Genomic DNA, 20,434 nt, shown 5'->3' with positions numbered 1-20,434 from the left:
TTTGTTCCATTTAGGCAAAAGAATTGTAATTATAAGTGAAATATCAATTATTTAACCAATTACTTTACTAATAATTACGCTACACCTATGAAAAGGTCCACCAATAAATCCTTTGGCGGTTTCAATTACACAAACCCATGATTAGTAGGTTATACAGAAACAACTTTACCATTGCACCAAGACTCCTCCTTCGAAAATGTAAAAAATGTACAAACAATTCTAATCAACTTCCTTTATTTCACTATTTCAAAACTCAAACAACATAATAGTGCTAACATATAATACTATCTAGCTTACATAACAGAGAGGCACAAGCCAAAACTCAAGCAACATCTCATCAAGAGACTTGCAATTCTTATTATGCCCTGAGGCAACAATATTGTAAACAAAATCTCTACACACTCATAGGAGGAATAAAGATATTGAAATTATGGGCTCTGGATTCTAGAAAACGCAGCTTACTGAGTTTTTGACAAATTATTTATACATATTTTACGTGATTTCTTAATATAAAAATATAGAATTTGAACCAAAACTACTGATTCTTTCGAACCCCAGTATGCAAAGTTTCTTCAAGGGTGATTGCCACCTCTCTTTCTAGTGGGATCATGCCTGGGATTAGGTCCTGCATAGTCATAATCTAACACTGCATCCACCACCATCAACTTTCTTGGTATTTCTCTCATCCTCTGATCAAATTTTGCAACAAAAGTTTAATTATAATTAGTCAAATGACATTTAATTACTTGAGTTGTAAATGATTGACCTAAGATTTTGTTTATATACATACATACATATATATATATATATATATATATATATATATATATATATATATATATANATATATATATATATATATATATATATGCACTCTAACGAAATAAAGGTTAAAGAAGGATTTTCTTTTATGATTGTGGTGTCCGAGCCAGCTTTTGTGCACATGGACTAATTCCACGTGATACCTGCCATCGGAGGTGTATTCAGGATTTATTGATGATGGGTGCATTATTACGAAAAGGTAGATCTAAGATATAAATTTGACTGATTAGGTTCTTTTTACAGAAAATCATTAAAATTTTAAAATTATAGGTCCAAAATTAACTTTTATCTTTCCACACCAGTTACAAAATCTTAGAAAGAAAACTAAAACAAGATAGATAAAAGATTCAAATTTCTAATCTCACCTAGAGAGGTGCACCCAATCATCATCGTACGATATTATATAATGCTTCAAGAGTGGGGTCACACATCTATATTGAAATATTTTTTTTAAAATATAATACTATTATATATGATTTCGGGAGGGTACCATGGGTTCACGTGAACCCGGTAACCCCTCTTGTATACGCCCCTGGCCACAAGGGCAGAGCCAGCCTTGTGTTAGGGGGTTCATCCGAACCCCCTTCGCCGGAAAATATTACTATTTATACATGGTTAAAATTATTTTTTATGTATATATAGTAGATGTTGAACCCCCTTCGATTACTTCGTGTGTTTAACTTTTCAGATTTTGAACCCCCTAATTAAAAATCCTAGCTTCACCACTGCCTGGCCACCTCCCACCAGCAACATGTACCAGGTAACTCTATCCACCAAGGCTAGGACAAAGGTTAAAGAAGGATATGAATCTAAGCAATGTATTATTTTCTTGTTATATTGACATATATTAAAATGAAAAAGAAAAAACATAAGCTGTGAGAAATAAAAGTTTTAAATATTAGCAAATTGAAAGATTGTCTTGATGAAACTTGTTGAGTATTTAAAATTGATGATAATTTCTAAATATTGGTTAAAGCAAGTGATATGAAGTTAAGAGTTCAGTATAGTTCATATAAAAAAATGACTAATTTTCTTCGTATAAAATATTTTTCTTGAAAAATGACTTTTATCGTACAAGTACCCTCTAATACCTTTTGAAATTTGTGAATGCGGTTTAAGCCAGTGCCCAAGCTGCCTTCAACAGTACCTAATAAATAAAGCAAAAGGAAAAGCAAGATTAATCAGTATCATACACATTTTAAGCTATATGCAAGCAGAAAATTAAAGGTGATAATTGTCATTTTTAGCAACAACAAAAAAAAAATAAAAATCTAAACAACCTTATATGTAAGTACAAATTACCTGATGACACAAAGATGAGAAATAAAATAAACAGAATAAATGCTTTGGAAGTAGGTCTCATGGCTGTGTGCTTATTCAAAATTTCTACTATAAGCCAAATTAGCAGAATAGATCAAGTTGAGAAGTGAAGGGCTTTTTATTGTGAGGATTGAAGAGGGTAGGGGTAGGGTTAGGGGTGGGGATGGGGGTGGGGGTGATGGTGCATCCCACCCATTAGGGGTATACATAATGATGATGAGTTGCAACACCTATATGCCACAAACAACAAGTCAAAGTTGCACTAATATGATACCCATTTTACTACATCTCAAACACGTTACATCAACATATATAGAGGAGCCAACAATATAATAGTGCAATACCTAATATAGTTATCAATGGATCGGGTGAAAATCGTAGTTTAAATCTCAACAAAGATTTAAAAAATACTACTATATAATTCTTTCCATTTACGTAAACAGTTGAAAGCAGAGTTATCCAAGAATTATGTTGTTGGGAGGTAGCAAGTATTCAATAAAACATTCTTCAATACTACCAACAACAACTACAATAATTAATATATTAATTATGGCTCATGAATTCCAATCGAGTTGGAATCAGCTCTATCATGATATTACACATAATAAAAAGAGCAAGTACTAGAATTTCTTCATATTTTCCTTAGGCATATATAAATCTCTTATAGGACGAAAAGACGCCTAATATATATATTTATAGAGAGAGAGGCACTAGAGTAAATGTATGTGTCGCAACGTGTCTAAAATATAGTAAAACCTATACAAATCTTGTATTCTTATCATGTCTAAAATATAGTAAAACCTATACAAATCTTGTCTTCTTATAATAGCCTATTTTTTGCTAGGTCTGCATGAATTCAACGATATCTCGAAACAAAGAAAGAAAAAAACATAGAAGCAAGAGTAACTATATATGCATGTGGACATCTTTGACATTTGTATTGCATGGCTAAAGTTGTGCCATTTAGAGCTAATATTTTTTGCTCTCTCTGTTTACATCACCTTTATGAGAAGTCAATGTGCTTTTCTATAATGCTTGTGTACCCCAATAGCTCATGCTGTGTATCAATCCAATCCATCTTCACATAATGCTTTTCCATCTTTTCCCATATGTCCCCTCATATTACAAAATCACTATCAAACCCTCCAAAGTGCTATTTAATTGGATGTTGCTCAACTCTTGCACTATTCATCATTTGTTTTCTGTGGAAAGGACTCATGACTTATCTCAAACATTTATATAGAAAAAGAAAATACTTAAATAAGAGAGAATTTAAGATTTAAATTTTACGGATTCTAACCTTTTAGAAATCGAACTTTAAACTTCAATCGTAGAGATGTACTCGATAACTATTGTACCATAAGACTCTTTGAACTTACGTGCACCTATATAAATATAACATTGATATACATGGTTTAGGAAGAGAATTATGATGCACGTAAACTAACACTCCTCCCTTTAGATACGCCCTTGCATACAAGCAATAGTACTAAAGTTGGGAATTCTAAGGAGATGATTCAAAAAATGTAAGTATATGACATATCAAAATTTCAAACATGCGTAAAGTAAGTTTTTGTGGGGAGGGGGTTGACTGGCCTTTTTACTTTTCACCGGAGGTGTACCTATAAGTCACATTCCCACTCATCAATTACGTTATTCAGTTAACTTGCACTAATAGATCTTTATTATATTGGAATTATATCTATCTTTTTTTTGTTATTATTGTCAATAAATCTCTTCCATATTCAATTATATTTTACGTTTGAACATTTATATAAATGTTATTCTGATCTAAGTGGCCTTTTTTGTCCATACTAAGAAGCATTACTCGTTTCATTTCAAATTCAAGAATACATACCAATTGATCTATTGGTATGTACGCCTTTTATTACCTTTTCTATTCCTTATTCTTCACATACAATTCAATTCCTCTATGGCAAAATTTCGATTAGTGCAAGCCTTCTGTGGCCTCCTTGGGGAAATATCAATTTAATTTCGGAAAAAGGGTCTGAAAAATACTCTAACTTTAGTCGAAATTGTTGTTATGATATCAAACTTTATGGAGGACCTTATACCCCTTGCACTATTTAAAAGTGTATTTCAAACGTATATATGTGCCCACATGGACACATTACTATTTATTGTTACAGCAATTTAGGTCAAAGTTCGGATATATTTCAGACCTTTTTCCTTTAATTTGAGTCTCTATCTCTTTATTTATTTTTTTCATGATATTGACCACATTTATAATTCCTATTTGCATTTTAGTAAGTTGACAACCTTTGCCGCTACACTGAAGTTTTCTTAAATATATATCCTATTTTAAGGGAATTCATAATTTATACAATAAATACAACAACAAAAATATTTTATTTATACAGTATAACTTTTCAAAGAAAAAGATTCAACAGCTCTGTCAACTTCTTTTTACAGCATCATCAATCCTGTTTGATTATTATTACTCCGACCATCTCATTTTTTTATGACACTATTTCCTTTTTAATTTGTCCTTAAAAATGTTATATTATCATAATTAGAAATAATTTAATTTTAAAATTCTTCTTTTATCCTTAATAAAATGATTCATAGTTAAACAAATATCTAAAAATTAATTTAGACCACAAATTTGAAAAAAAAAATCTTTTCTTTTAAAATATCATAGCAAATTAAACAGTGTCATATAAAACGAGACGGAGGAAATATTATATTTCCTTTCCTCATTGGCCAAAAAAGAAACACTTTCCTCAAAAGACAACTTTTCCCAAAATTGACTTTTCCGTAGTACCAAATATCAAATTAAAGTAAATTTGTTAGTGCCCTCTAATCCTAATATTTCGGCTTTCGTCACTTTTGAAAAATCAACTATTTTATTTTATTATTATTATTTTGGGGGACAAGAAATGGACATTGGCCTACAAATGAAATGAGCCCCCTTCTTTTTAGAGGGTTGAAATTTGATAAAAAAAAGTCATAATGTGGAAGTGGAAGGCACTACCCAAATAGGTAGACAACACATTAAATTAATTTTTTCACTTAAGTCTGTTAATCATTCATTAAGACAAGGTTTAAATTAATCAAATGTTGATAATGATGGTGTAACTTTAATTGGGAGAATTTGAGTACAATTATTAGGAAAAAAAAAGTTTTGTTCTCCACCATGGTTCTTAGGTTGCCGGGGAACCTAAAACAACATTAGTACTACTAATTAATGTTGGATTGCCAATTAACCACAACTTAGTAAAGTAGTACTAATCACATTAAATAATCATAGTACTAATCTTTATAACAGACAGTAAAAAGCATGACAACGTAGGAAACTAGACTTTTCTTCTTGTTCTATGCTTTGAAGACAATAATGCCAGTGGCAAAACCACTTTGTTTCCATCAGTGTTATTTTATACTCCTTCGCTGAAATTCTTAATTTTTAAGTTCACTTAGTATTTTTTTTGTTAAACTCCAAATTGTCAAATCCAAACTTGTGTACCAGGTAGAGGTACAATTTCCATCGAGAGTACTTACTTTTGTAAACTATTTAGATACGTGATAAGGTATTGTAAATGTTAAACTGGTCATGATTCACTGAGATTCAACCCTTTATCACCTTAATTCGTCAATTAAGGGGGGTCAATGTAGACACTATAGTCTAGATATTAGAGCTGTTAAAGCACTAAGACACTGCTGAATATGGCAGCAGCTGTTCCTCTAGCATGATAACAAATTCTTGTCCTTAAAAATTTCGTCTTTTTTTTTGTTCTTTTGCCATTTACTTTGTTGTTTGGACTTACCTACTAAGGTAAGGATAAGCTCACAAATAGTTTCTTAGTACAACAGGACAAAATGATGAAATGAAAAATAGAATTTTACTTTCTAGAGTTTCCCCCTTCTATTAATACTTTATTGTCTTGCATTTTCTCCACTTGTATTAAGTCACAGCGTCAAAGCTATTGGCACGATATGTTTCCAACAGAAGTTTGGTCACTCAGTCACAAGAGGCACAGTCCACGCACAAAATTCAACAGGAGCTTGATTAACAATTTAAGGTTCATGCACATAGCATGCCAATTATGGATCAAAATTCCTAAATAAATATGCCATCTACGCAGTTCCATATTAATCGTTTTCATTCCGATCGATCAATCAGTCAAGACGGCTAGCATACAGTTTATTTACTAACATGGAGTGGTGGAAGGGGTGGGGGAGTCGTTCTACTTAGCCACCTCACTAGATATTATATGTTCTATTTCACATTTTCTTCCCACAATCTTTCTTCTGGTAAGAGATTGTGTTCCGCAAATGGAACAAATTTTTCTCCATCAGCATTTGTTTTTTTGCAAATTGAGATATGATAAATAGAAGTTGAGCAAGTAGTAGATATCAGTTGCCTCTAGTATCAAGGATACTGAGGAAACGATTTCAACATCTCTAAACTGGACAATCAATGGACACAGCAGATACAGTAACATGTGAATCTATTAAGAAAAAAAGATCTTCAATTCCCATTGCTTTGATGGCATGCCCTCCGAAAAGCAACCAAATATATTATGATATTACGATCACAAGCATGATCCTTTTCTTTTAAGAGGGGAAAAAAACTGTATCGTAACAGCATGAAAAAGGAAGCTTATATGATTTCATGGATGCACAATCTGCTACTGATGTGCAAAAATACCTACTGCCGGAAAACAACCCAGAAAGAGAAATGTGAAGATGCAAACACAATGCCCTATATAAAATTTTAAAACAAGTGGGTTACCCCATGACCAGTATATGCAAAAGAAATGAATGAGATGTATGCAATTTGAAATACAGAAAATGCAGCTGCTTTGACCGATGACGACTGACAGACCCAAAGAAAAAAAATAGATGGGACAATATCAAAGAAGCTTTGGCTTAAAGTATCAGGACTACCAAAACTTTGACCTTATACACTATGACCCTGAACGCCCTTGGAGAAGACGGCAGCAAAGGGATGATCTGGGGCACCTCTTCTTAGCAGATAGACCCACGGAAAACCCAACAAACCAGCAGCCTGATTTGTTACTTCAGTAAGTTACAGCAGACCCCTTTCCACCCCAATACACATCACCAGCAAAGTCACATGCTGAATGGAAGGACTTTCAACTCTTGAGTAGTAACNCCCCCCCCCCCCCCCCCCCGGCGCAAAACAAAACCTCGACCCATGGTGCTGGCGCATGAGTTAACGACAACAAGAGTGTAGATTTCTCCATTGTCAGATAACATCAATGACAAGACTCGTGAATGCAATCTCGGACCCAACTGGACACAACCATATGCATGCATGGACTTACTAAAAAAAAAAGTATGTACCAAAGCGGCCACCTCAAACTGAAATGGCACGAGTGATGGCCAACTTTGCCCACTCAGCAGATTCCTTAATCAAATGGTCATCTGATGACAAGCATTCATTCAAGAACTCTTTGCTTGATAATGATTGTTGAATCAACGAACCAGCATTACTGCCCAGAGTATCTGCTAGATCTCCTAGAACCCCAATAGCTGTTTTCATCACCACATCATCCCTACAATTCGGAAGAAAATGAGGATAGATCCAGGAAATCAGAACAAAGATCACATTATTAAATATAGAAAATGTACAATGCAGAGGGAATCATGCAATACTTACATGTCTTTCTCCATGTAAATGCTATCCAGGAATTGCAGGATATGAGGTGCATATGGGATCAGAAGCTGCGTTTTAGGGGAATTCTTGAAGCCCTGAAATATCCCTGAATAAGCCTCCAAGATTCCATTCCTCAGAAGATTTGTGTATTCTACCATCTCATCATCTGCACCAGATGTGTGGGCAGACAGCTCAGCAGCACTCTGGAGCATTGGCATGGCATACATCAAGTACTTTTCAAAATTCTCTCCTATTGCCAAAGCTATGTCACCAAGGCATGAAAATATTGGAGGCTTTACAGATCGATGCAGCTGGTTACTTGACAGGTCCTTGAGAAGCTGAGTCATTATACCATCACAGTAAGGTAGGATCTTATCTTCCAAAGCTCTGCATACATCACCCACAACACCAACCGTAACAGCACACACTTGGTACTCCTCGAAATTCTGAAGGCCCATTTCCAGGTACTTGTAAAATTCAGGCATGTACTTGGCAAAGTCAGGACCAGTTGCATAGGCTAGGGCTCCAATGGCAAGCATGGCTTCCTCATGCACCGTAGCATTTCTACATGCAAAAACCCTGAGAAAAAGGTTCATGATCTGATCTGCATACTGCATGAAAACAAACTTTGTTGGCTCGGAAGCCCCTAATTTCTGAATAATGACCTGTAAGCAACCACACAGAAGACCTTGCAACTCACTCTGCTTCTCTCTCTCGTCAGATGAAAGCTTCTGACCTTCGAGAGTCTGGTGCAGCTCTGTCATAATGATAGGAGCAAGCTGCAAAACCATTGGAACTGTTTCATCTGTTGAACACCTAACTACTTCATTCAATGTCTCATATGCCGCAGTCCTGAGTCGCGACTCACCAGCATCTTCTCTGTGGGTAACTGTAAGAAGCGCTTGCACGATTTCCTGGAAATAAGGTGTCAAGGGAGATGATGCACCCATATCCTCATAGCCTTGAGCAAGGAAATAGAGAGCACCACAGGATTTTTCAGCAACATTTGGAGCATCTTTCATGGCCTGAAGTAGAACTGTGATTATCAGCTGGCAATTTGCAGGAGTAATAATGGGTGTCTCCACTGTAGAACCATGAAGAAACTCAAATATCCTTCCCAGGGTCCATGCAGTTGTATCCTTGACATGGCTATTAGGATCCTTTGTCAACGCAGTAAGCATGAAGTTCAAAGCAACATTAACAAGAGGTGTCAACTTGTCAGGAGAAGGACCTTCCAAAATAGAACCAAAGGCATATGTTGCAGCCTCTCTTTGTCTCCAATCAGGCTTTGAAATGTTCTCTTGGATGAATGGCATAACAAGTGGAACAATCTCATCCCCTACAGTCCGGGCCACCAGACCAAGGCAAGTGCCTCCAGCCATTGCAAGATTCCAAGCACCTTCATCCTGGTCCTGATCTTCTTCCTGCTTAAGAAGTGTCTCTAATAGCATAGGCACAAGAGCAGGGAGAGCCTGCTTGATGAAATAATAGCAAGGAACATCAGAATCTGCAGTGAAATCACCCCCAAAATCTTCTAAAATATCAATCTCTTCATCACAGATTGAGCTCCAAAATTCAATAGCTTGAAGAGCAACAGGCTCTACATCCTCTTTAACAGCCTTTGCTGTAATGTTAAAGATATCTTGGATGTATGGAGCCAATTTCTCATAGTATGTTGATGAAATGGAGACTAAACATTCAAAGGCAGCTTGTCGAATTTTGACTTCTGGGGATTGAGTAGCCTCACATACAACTCTCATTATAAAGTCACGCTCCATGTCATTGTTGAAGTTTGCTTGAGCAAAACTAAGAGCATTATATAATGCTCGGGTAGCAGCAAGCCTCACGTCATTGTTCCCTTCTTCAGCGTTCATACCCTGAACTACAGCTGTAAGGATTTTATTTACTTGATCCTGATCCACAACTTCAGGAGAAACTTCTTCACATAAATAACCCAGTGTTTCTAAAGTAGCTTGCTTGACATGAGCAGGGACCTGGTGAATATTTGAAAGGAGTGACCCAATCAACTCAGGCCACTGCTTCTGAGGAAGCTCAATGCCAGCAACCTTGGCAATGACTTGTGATGCGGTTGAATGAGCATCAGGCACAGGAGAAGAGAGCGTCTGTAATAAACATGTCTTTATCTGGGCCTTCACTGCCATATCAAGTGATAGCCATCTTTGCACAAGCTCAAATTTCCTATGCTGTTCCTTGGCATCCAAGGCATTTTTAAGTATTAAACCAGCCAACTTACGACTGTCAACTGGCTTCTCTTCATTAGCAAGCTCTCCAGATAGAGACAACAAGAAACCAGGAAGATTTTGCTCCTGAAACTGTTTTAGAGTTTCCTCGGAATGTTTCCGCACCGTTGAATCAACTGACTGTGCATTAAGAAGGATCTGGGTAACTTCCATTGCCATAGTATATCTGCAAAAACATGATAAGGTCCAAATTAGATTCCAAGAACATCCAAATGAAGGCCCCGAAGTAATGCTGCTAAAAAATCACTAGACAGAACGAAAGCAGATAAATTTTTTTAATAGAAAAAACGGAAATAAGCATAGCAACTGTCCATCGGAAAACCATGTTGCTAGATTAAAGAAGACTTTCTTAAATGGAAAGAAATGCAATCTAGCCTCAACGAAAAGTTCAATGGAACCAACCAGGAGAATCGAGTTAGGGATAAACAAATGGAAAACTTTAACCAAATCGAATCTAGAATAAGTAACCATATATAGAAAAGTTCAACAGATCAGATTTACACATCACATAATATACCCGCCAACAGATTTTTTTTCTGGATAAGGCTGTGAACCACCATACCCAGACCCTGTGGGATTACTACCAGACAATACATAGCTAAAATAAAACGGTAATGGACCAACTTAATTACCGATCCAGCAAGAAAAACTTATGGCATGCCTATTGCCAATGCAAAAGGCAACATTTTTTCTTTCATTAGTTAAGAGCAACCACAAATCACAAAAAACGAGTTCTTCAACTATCAACTGGAGATAATGAAAGCTCACTAAGCATTGCCAAAAACAAGTATAAACCATCATAGAACCCTCAAAACCAAATTACCTGTTTATCAGCATTTCCCACTACATCAATACAGTCCTAACTTCACCCCAAAAAAAAAGCTTTAAAACTCAATAAATCAGCAAAAGTAAATCCTTAATGAAAATAACCCAAAGTTATCATTGCTGACACCACCAAACTAACTATATTTACGCACAAACCAAACTAGGAAGAAAATTAACAGTTACAATAAGATCAAAAAGTATTAAATTAAAGCAGAAATGCATAGATCGCAGTTCAAATATCAAACATTCATTGAAGCGATATTTTCAAAAAAAATGAAACATCTTTGAAACTAATAGATCAAACATCAAATTCAGTTGATAGAACCCTAATCCAAAATCAAATTAGATAATATTTGAAAAAAAACAAAAAAATTGATGAATAACCTGAAACTTGGGAAGATCGAACAGAGCAAAAGCGGCGCCCCCTGAAACCCTAACAAGGGAGAGAAAAAAAAAAACAGAAAGGGAGAAAGTGAAGAGAGAGAAAGAGAGACAGGGGGAGTTGAAGAGAGAGAGAGGAAGAAGAAAACGCGGATGTAAAAGCTGGAATTCAATTATGCAAAATCTAATATCTGTTTCAATTATTATTATTATTATATTATATTATATTATATTATCATACTATTTCTGCTTTTATTTAATTGGGTTTGCGATCGGCTATTGCCGCAACTAGCCAGCCTAGTTTGAGATTAAATTTATTTCTTCAGTGGACCCCATGTCATAAGCGCGAAAAATTGATAATTGGTTAGAATTATGCAAGTTACATTTTCAAAATTACAAATTAAAAGTTATATTAATATTCTATATGAATAATTTTTTTTTTAACTAGCTATTAAATATTGTAAAAAATTACTACACACGGATAGGTTGCATGTCTTGCCTCTTTATAGGTAGTTAATAATGATGAAATGGATTGTTTAGTAGATAAGAAATAAGTTATTTGTTTATTAACTGTTGTATAACTTATATGACGTTTGATAGCTAGATAGAAAGTAAGTTATTCATGTAAAAAATTAATATTACGTTTGATTGATAATTTAGAAAGTCGCATAACTAATACATGTATAAGTTATGATGAAATTTATATATTATTTTATAGAGGATAGAAGGTGGAATAACTAATATATAAATAATTAATCTCTTCATAACTAATTCCTATATTGTTAATACATGTATAACTCTAACCAACTATCAAACAATCACATATTATTTGTTATGCATTACTTAATTTGGCTCGAGTTTGAAAAATAATTATCAAAGGTTAAGATTTGATTTGCTAATAAACATTTGACAAAAATATGTCAAAATCATAATAACCCTTAGCATAAGTTGCCTTTGTCGCTACAAATATGTAAAGGATTACGAAATCAAATATATAAGGCAAGTTAGATGTCCCACATGATTTTACATACTACCAATTTTAACTTTGAATTTATAAAGAAAAAAAAAAAAACTTTGAATTTGAGCCCCTTTGGGAAAGTTGCCTTACTGGCAAGATATGATTAAGCACATGAAATTATTGGATACAATATCAAAATATCAGATTGCCAACTTGAAACCAAAAAAACCCACTTCTCCTTTTTTTTTTTTTTTTCCCTCCTTGTGTTTTGGGATGGTTTAGAGAGTATTCTTTCTTCCGTATATACATGCCCAACATAGACAAAATACAAGCTATATCTATAGTCATCTCAAGGTTGAAATGGAGTTTTTGTATGCCCTTGATTTCATTTGAATATTGAAGAACGAAATGTCAGATCGGTGATTAATGAGATGAGTTATCTCATTACATGATTTGGATATATACATAGTTGAATTTGGTTCAATGTTTATACCATTGTGTTAGAGTAGAAATCATGGAATTATTATTTTCCGATGTTGGGCTCTATAGTAAAGTTACTTTCGCACAATTCTTACTTGAACTAGCTTTTTGTACACCCAAAAATATGTATAGTTAAACTTATAACATGATTTAAATGATTGATGAATTGAATTGACTGAGAGGATAGTAAAACGAATTAAAGTAAACAATATATAACAATAAATCAGATACAAATAATCAGGAATAGCAATAAACAAAATCGTATTAGCCTGATTTTGAAGTTGTCCCTGATGAAGGCCATTCTAGAGGAGCTTTGAGCGTGAAGAACACTATAAGACTTGATAGAAAAAAGAAATAAGAATGTTGATCTATAATTTGCTTCATATATATGTATGTGACAATTGTTAAACTCAAAATTGGACGTCCTTTAATATGAAGATCAAGCTCCTTTTATAGGGGTGAATCCCAAGATTTTGATAATCAAGAAGTATTTCCTTTTAATTTACATTTTGAATGAATAATCAAATAACATTTAATTATAAGATAGGAATTTTATTCTATAGAGATAGTTCCCATTATAGTCCGTCAAAGACTTTGGAGAATGCAGCAAAAACACAAACAAATTGTTGGATAGGCCACTTAGGCTTGGAGTTCAAATTTCTATATGAACCTTCCTTTTCGTGTATACGGACTCATTTCTTTGTGATTCCTTAAAAGTAGACTTCCTTATAAAGATTATTTCTCAATTGTCAAAACATGTAAATTTTTAATATAATTTTGTGATAGTGTAATTAAATATCTTTTTGCTACCAACGTGGGTTGTGGTGCAGTGATGGAGTGCGCAATCCGAATTTAATCGAAGCTTCAATGTGGACTCCGAACACTGGATGGAAAACCAAAAAAAAAAACTAATTTTTACTTACTAGATTTGTCACTATAAAATTTATGTCTTATCTTAAATAATAATAGTAATACTAATTATCTTGAAATTCTGAATTCACCTTTCATGTTTAGGTATGCAAAACATCAACACACTATCAAGCACAAGGCAACTGCCACCAACAAGGAGCACATGAATCTTACTTGGTGACTCTCCATTTGATAAATCAGAACCTATTACGAGTATGATACTTTGTTGATAAATAGTCAACATGGTAAAGAGCAAGTTTATAACTAGGCTTAGGATTTCATAGACAAATGACATATGTAGTGTATATTCAATTTTTTGAAAGCTAGCTATCTATAGTTTATTCAACATGTTGCGTTAGTCAGTGGCGACAAATATATACACTTTGTTAATAAAGAGTCAACATGGTAAAGAGTTAGTTCATAACTAGACTTTTCATCGTAAGATTTCTTAAACAAATGACCTATATAGTGTATATTCAATTTCTTGAAAGCGAGTTATCTCTAGTTTCTTCAATATGTTGTGTTAGATTTAGTGACGAAGTCAAAAATTTCACGAAGAACGTTTAAAAAAAAAGAGGGGAGGGAGGGATATTGCTAGTGAGATCCAAACACATGAGTTCTTAGAGAGCTGTCAAGACATCCAAATTTTTATGTTCCCAACATAAGTATACAATTATAATTTTCAAATATTCCTTTTTTCAAATTTTACAATTTTTATGTTCGATAACACGTTAAGAAATCATGCTAATATGTATTGTTCAATTTTTTTATTTTTTTTTTTATCGAATATCTCTAAGGACAAAAAGAAAAGAAAAAAGAGTTAAAGTATAAGTGAACGTTCTAGCAACCCCCTGAATACGTGGAAGTTCTTTGGTGTGAAGCGGTTAATGGTCTACCAAATACACCTCCTCTTATCACCATTCATCACCCATTCAATTAATTAATCCAACGGTTCAGATCTATCCACCTATTAAAACAAAGCTGATTGGCTCCTACCATGTGTTCCTCAATTCTAATTGGTCCACGTCACGAAACGTGACATGCATAAAACAATCAGCTCCGAATACGTGCAAAATGATGTGGCAGCACCTCATTGGCTAAAATATCGACTTCTCTTATATCTGATTGGTCCACGTCATAGTGTGTGACATTGTTCGTCAAAATTCAAAAAAGAAGACCAACCTTCTTTATATAACAGAGAAGGAGGCTCGCAACTATATATAGCAGCCGCAGGGCTTCAATTGTTGATCGGAAAATCGATAACTACCTTTATCTGTCATCGGAGAAGAGAAACGAAGAACACATTGTTCGTTTGGATCTACGAGCTATGGCTACTGCGTTGAAGAGACGCGCATCCTCGATCGTTTTCGCAATCGTCCTTTTAGGTAAGCATTGGTATCCTTTTTCTATAGCTGCTTCGTTTCTGTATACATTGAGATTTGAGCTAGTTAAGTTCTGTGTAGATTAGGAGAATGACGAGAATTGAACCGAGTGAACGCAACAAATCAACAATGATTAACTGCAAATTCGATGTGTATTACTTTTGATGTGTTAGTTGTGATATGGCTATGTATATGTTTTAGCATCAGATCTGCTACTTAGTTTTTTAAAAAGAGTTGCTGTGTATGATATGTATGTTTTTTTTTTTTTTTTGAGAGATTATGCAATGAGGAGAATTGAACAGAGAGACCTAACAAAGCAACAATGATAACTGCAAGGTTTATGTGTATTATTTCTCGATGTGTTAGTTGTAGTTAGTTTTGATATGACTTTGTATGTATATCAGTTCTCAGATCTGCTACTTAGTTTTTCAAAAGAATTGCTGTGCATGATAGGCCTGTTTTGTTTGAGAGATTATGCAATGAGTAGAATTGAATCGAAGTTGATGTGTGTTAGCTGTAGTTTGTTTTGTTATGACTATCAGTTCTCAGATCTGCTACCAGTTTGGTCATTTATGTGTATTTGTTTCAATAAAACCATCCAGATCTTAGAGTTCAGATTTTCGGTTATTTTCCACTTTTGCGGCTATTATGATCATTGAAATAGTTTTGTTTGTTAAAACTGTTATTGTGTAAATAGAAAGGGTAACTTGAACAATGTTATTTGTACAAGTGTTGTTCTTCTTTTGCTTCTCTTAATTAATGATGATAAATCCTGAACAATACGTGAAATATTTGACCATCCTGAGTTGTCTAGCCAGCTACAATTTTGTGTCAACAAGTGCTTTAATACTAAATATCCGACGTAGAGAAAGAAAGAATAGATGATGTAGCAACTGCGTGAAGAATAACATTTATTGAACTAGTTAAACGAGTAATAACTGTACATCCAAATTACTCCCAACAATGTCTAGGAAGATATTTGATCTCTGCAAATTCTTTTCCTTCCCATGAAATTTTGTCACTTCAACAAGTAATAATTTTAGATCGACAGTCATATACAATGCACTAATTGGGTTGTTGGGTTTGTCAACAGGGAGCTTGTTTGCATTCTCTATAGCTAAAGAAGAAGCTACCAAGTTAGGAACCGTTATTGGCATAGATCTTGGAACAACTTATTCTTGTGTTGGAGTTTACAAGAATGGACATGTTGAGATCATAGCAAATGACCAAGGTAATCGTATCACCCCTTCATGGGTAGCCTTCACTGATGGTGAGAGACTGATCGGTGAAGCAGCTAAAAATCAAGCAGCTGTTAATCCAGAGAGGACTGTCTTTGACGTCAAAAGACTTATCGGGAGAAAGTAAGGCATTGTTATTTATTTTGTAATGTGAAAGTCTATCTGATATAATCATGATAATGATGGCTTATATCTGTGACAGGTTTGAAGACAAAGAAGTACAAAGGGACATGAAACTTGTTCCCTATAAGATTGTTAACAAGGATGGGAAACCATATATCCAAGTTAAAATCAAAGATGGGGAGACCAAGGTCTTCAGTCCTGAGGAGGTCAGTGCTATGATTCTGATCAAGATGAAAGAAACAGCAGAAGCTTTTCTTGGAAAGACAATCAAGGATGCAGTTGTCACTGTTCCAGGTATCATCAAACATCCCCCGTTTCAGATAGATAATATCTGGTTCCAAACTTTTGTGTCATACAATTGCTGAGCATATATGTCCATCTCTTTTGAAAATGCAGCATACTTCAATGATGCCCAGAGGCAGGCCACTAAGGATGCCGGTGTCATTGCTGGTTTGAACGTGGCAAGAATCATTAACGAACCAACTGCAGCTGCCATTGCCTATGGATTAGATAAGAAAGGTGGTGAAAAGAACATCCTTGTCTTTGACCTTGGTGGTGGTACATTTGATGTTAGTATCCTTACTATTGACAATGGTGTTTTTGAGGTTCTTGCCACAAATGGAGACACTCATCTAGGAGGTAATAATGAAGTTCAAAGTATTAAAAAGAACTAATAACTTTCATCTTACCATCAGTTTTGTTCACAAGTTGTCTGTTGTTTCTCACAGGAGAGGATTTTGACCAGAGGATTATGGAGTATTTCATTAAATTGATAAAGAAGAAGCATGGTAAGGACATTAGCAAGGATAACAAGGCTTTGGGAAAGCTCAGGAGAGAAGCTGAGCGTGCCAAGAGAGCCCTGAGCAGTCAGCATCAAGTCAGGGTAGAGATTGAGTCTCTCTTCGATGGTGTGGATTTCTCTGAACCACTTACCCGGGCTCGTTTTGAGGAGCTGAACAATGATTTGTTCCGTAAGACAATGACTCCTGTCAAGAAGGCTATGGAGGATGCTGGTCTAGCAAAGAACCAGATTGATGAGATTGTCTTGGTTGGTGGAAGTACCAGGATTCCAAAAGTTCAACAGCTTTTGAAAGATTACTTTGATGGCAAGGAGCCTAGCAAAGGTGTCAACCCCGATGAAGCAGTTGCTTTTGGTGCAGCTGTACAAGGAGGTATTTTGAGTGGAGAAGGAGGTGACGAAACCAAAGGTAATGCATCTTCCAGACTTATTTTAGTTATTTGATACTGGAGAATATCCCAAGGCAAAAACTAACATTTTCTTCTGAATTTTGACCAGATATTCTTCTCTTGGATGTGGCACCACTGACTCTTGGTATTGAAACTGTTGGAGGAGTGATGACAAAGTTGATCCCAAGAAACACTGTCATTCCTACTAAGAAGTCTCAAGTCTTCACCACTTACCAGGACCAGCAGACAACCGTCACAATTTCGGTATATACTTGAACACTATTTTCCTAATTTGCTGAATGTGTTGTGCAGAACTCCAGAAGAAGATTTTTATGGCTCTTCTGACTTGAAATTCTCATCTCCAGGTCTTTGAAGGTGAACGCAGTATGGTAAAGGACTGTAGACTACTCGGGAAGTTTGACTTGACAGGAATACCTCCAGCACCAAGGTACTTATCCTCTACTAGTTATGATAGAGAGAGTACTTGAGGAGTTGCATTTGCCTGCTTGACTAATAATTTTTGTTGTTTTTCAACAGAGGAACACCTCAAATCGAAGTAACTTTTGAGGTTGATGCCAATGGTATCCTAAACGTGAAAGCTGAGGATAAAGCCTCTGGAAAGTCAGAAAAGATTACCATCACGAATGACAAGGGTCGTTTGAGTCAAGAAGAAATTGAACGTATGGTGCAGGAGGCTGAGGAGTTTGCCGAGGAGGACAAGAAGGTGAAAGAAAGAGTTGATGCCCGAAATAGCCTGGAGACATACGTATACAACATGAGGAACCAAATCAATGACAAGGACAAACTTGCAGACAAGTTAGAGTCTGATGAGAAGGAGAAGATTGAAACCGCCACAAAAGAAGCACTTGAATGGTTAGACGACAACCAGAGTGCTGAGAAGGAGGATTATGAAGAGAAGCTGAAAGAAGTTGAGGCAGTGTGCAACCCAATTATCACGGCTGTGTATCAGAGATCTGGTGGAGCACCAGGAGGTGCCAGTGAGGATTCCAACGAGGACGATGATTCACATGATGAGCTGTAATTGAATTTGTAGGTTAATAGTTTTTTATTGTTACCAAATAGATATAAACACTCTCTTTTTTTTTTTACTTCTCTTTATGTAATTTCACCGTATGAAGGGTGGAACGTAGAACAAGTTGGGAAGAAATCGTGAGTGAAGGACGTAATGTTGTCGCTCTAATCTCTTTACTCTTGTTCATTTTTTCGTACACCTGTATAGGGACGTGACTTTTATTCAGAATTTAAATTTCTTATATCCATCGTGTCAAGTATTCAGTTTGACTATGATGGTCTACTTTGTTTTACAGTAAAGTTCTGAAAAAGGCTATCAGTCAAGTAGTTAATAAATCCGAGGTTTAGTCAGAGCTCATTCGTTACTTGCCAAAAATTTTGATACTCTCTTGTTCTAATTTTTATTATCATTATCTTCTATTTTACTCTTTAAATATAAGGTTTTTTATTTTTTCAGCCTACTAACTTTAACTTAATTCTCTATTTTATTCTCTAAAAATGAATCTTTTTCTCTCTTTTCAATATTATATTATTATTTCTATTTCATTCTTATTTTCTTATTTCATAATATAAATTATTTCTTCTTTTTGCAAATAATCACTCTATAGTCTTTACGTAATACAAAATTTATTCTTTTCAAATTCTTCATTTAATATAAAATTATATTTTATTCTAAATTTCTAAATAACATAAATTGCAATAAATATTATATATAATACATATTAACGAACAATTCAAATAAAAGTGAATTTATTGATGAAATATAATTGCATCATAAATATTATATTATCGTAAATTACATAAATACTCAACTTTTAAGACTATTACGTTACTCTCATGAATGTTCTATTAGTGCATTGCGGAGTTCAAAATGAGCATTTTTTGTCCCTATTTTTTATGTGTAGCTAAAAATTATTTAAATTAACAATTTCATCTTGTATCCAATTATTTCGTGTACTAATTTACTTCCCCTATTCCATTTTGAACTATTGCATCAAATATTTTCATGCTCTTTAAAAAATGTAGTTTAATACTTTATCACTATAACATAAAAGTAGATTGTTTGAATTATCATGTAAATTTTGTGCATACTTCATAATGAAAAATAATTATAATCTAAATTACATATTTAAATGACAAAAAAATTTAAAAAATTAAATTAGAAAAATTGTTAATTCAGGATGGAAGTAGTATACTTATCAATAATATGTTTTAGATGTTATATTACTTAGAAAATAATTACAAATATTAGAGACATAATTAATAATCTTATATAATATAAATAATATTATAATAACTTTAAATTACATATTTAAAGTGACCATTTCTTTTAAAAAATAAAATATAAAAATTATTAATTTGGGCAGAAGTAGTAACTTGTTGATAATATATTTTTAAATGTTATGTTACATTAGAAAGACTCAATTATTAATATAATAGAAATAATATTACAATAATCAAAAAGTAAAATAGAGAGGTGAATAGTATATTCACCTCTATAATTAAAGAATAGAGAGTGAAATAGAGAGTGGTTGAAGATGGCCTTAGTCTATTAAAACACTTTTCTCTTTCTAAAATAAAATTAAGTTCTTAATTTACCCTACAGCTAAAGATAAGCATGCTCTTCTGTCAAAATCAAAACACCTTGCTCAACATTGGTAACGGAATACTTAAGGGATTAAGACCCAAAGGTTCACAGTGACTTAACATTTTAAATTGTCTCCTTTCATCATATTAATATTAGAAAAACTTGCAATTTTACTACTTGTCGTGTAACTTTTAAATATATATTTTTGTTTATTCAAAATATCAAATTAATATTAATCTAACTAAAAAGTAACTAATGCTTCAAGAATCAACTAGTTATGTCAGAA

At 34.1% G+C, this 20,434-nt stretch overlaps 3 protein-coding genes across 3 annotated transcripts; 1 reads left to right on the top strand and 2 right to left on the bottom strand.

The window, feature by feature from the left end:
• Positions 1 to 232: 232 nt before the first annotated feature.
• LOC125860115 (uncharacterized) lies at positions 233 to 2,215 on the bottom strand. The gene is made up of 3 exons (XM_049540016.1): positions 2,125 to 2,215; positions 1,914 to 1,969; positions 233 to 689 (listed from the first exon to the last, which is right to left on the bottom strand). Exons 1-3 carry the CDS (start codon positions 2,183 to 2,185, stop codon positions 573 to 575), a joined length of 234 nt encoding a protein of 77 aa, XP_049395973.1. The 5' UTR covers positions 2,186 to 2,215; the 3' UTR covers positions 233 to 572.
• Positions 2,216 to 6,653: 4,438 nt separating this feature from the next.
• LOC125857493 (importin subunit beta-1) lies at positions 6,654 to 11,431 on the bottom strand. The gene is made up of 3 exons (XM_049537095.1): positions 11,254 to 11,431; positions 7,787 to 10,210; positions 6,654 to 7,682 (listed from the first exon to the last, which is right to left on the bottom strand). The coding sequence occupies exons 2-3, from the start codon at positions 10,201 to 10,203 to the stop codon at positions 7,484 to 7,486; spliced, it is 2,616 nt and encodes an 871-aa protein (XP_049393052.1). The 5' UTR covers positions 10,204 to 10,210; positions 11,254 to 11,431; the 3' UTR covers positions 6,654 to 7,483.
• Positions 11,432 to 14,799: 3,368 nt separating this feature from the next.
• LOC125860984 (luminal-binding protein 5) lies at positions 14,800 to 18,802 on the top strand. The gene is made up of 8 exons (XM_049541045.1): positions 14,800 to 14,982; positions 16,073 to 16,340; positions 16,420 to 16,634; positions 16,737 to 16,979; positions 17,069 to 17,548; positions 17,638 to 17,792; positions 17,894 to 17,976; positions 18,066 to 18,802. Exons 1-8 carry the CDS (start codon positions 14,925 to 14,927, stop codon positions 18,568 to 18,570), a joined length of 2,007 nt encoding a protein of 668 aa, XP_049397002.1. The 5' UTR covers positions 14,800 to 14,924; the 3' UTR covers positions 18,571 to 18,802.
• Positions 18,803 to 20,434: the final 1,632 nt, after the last annotated feature.

Source organism: Solanum stenotomum, chromosome 3 (assembly GCF_019186545.1).
Source record: "Solanum stenotomum isolate F172 chromosome 3, ASM1918654v1, whole genome shotgun sequence".
Classification (NCBI taxonomy): Eukaryota; Viridiplantae; Streptophyta; class Magnoliopsida; order Solanales; family Solanaceae; genus Solanum; species Solanum stenotomum.
The sequence above is the reverse complement of the archived record's forward strand: the minus strand, read 5'-3'. Positions and strand labels throughout refer to the sequence as shown.

Bases quoted from the DNA above. Each gene is read 5' to 3' on its own strand.
- LOC125860984 (XM_049541045.1), top strand. From the start codon at position 14,925: ATGGCTACTGCGTTGAAGAGACGCGCATCCTCGATCGTTTTCGCAATC. The intron at 16,635-16,736 runs GTATCATCAAAC...TTGAAAATGCAG, and splicing joins TGCAGTTGTCACTGTTCCAG to CATACTTCAATGATGCCCAG. The intron at 17,549-17,637 runs GTAATGCATCTT...AATTTTGACCAG, and splicing joins AGGAGGTGACGAAACCAAAG to ATATTCTTCTCTTGGATGTG.
- LOC125860115 (XM_049540016.1), bottom strand. From the start codon at position 2,185: ATGAGACCTACTTCCAAAGCATTTATTCTGTTTATTTTATTTCTCATC. The intron at 1,970-2,124 runs GTAATTTGTACT...TTTATTTATTAG, and splicing joins TCTCATCTTTGTGTCATCAG to GTACTGTTGAAGGCAGCTTG. The intron at 690-1,913 runs GTATTAGAGGGT...AAATTTGATCAG, and splicing joins GCATTCACAAATTTCAAAAG to AGGATGAGAGAAATACCAAG.
- LOC125857493 (XM_049537095.1), bottom strand. From the start codon at position 10,203: ATGGCAATGGAAGTTACCCAGATCCTTCTTAATGCACAGTCAGTTGAT. The intron at 7,683-7,786 runs GTAAGTATTGCA...TCCGAATTGTAG, and splicing joins ATTTACATGGAGAAAGACAT to GGATGATGTGGTGATGAAAA.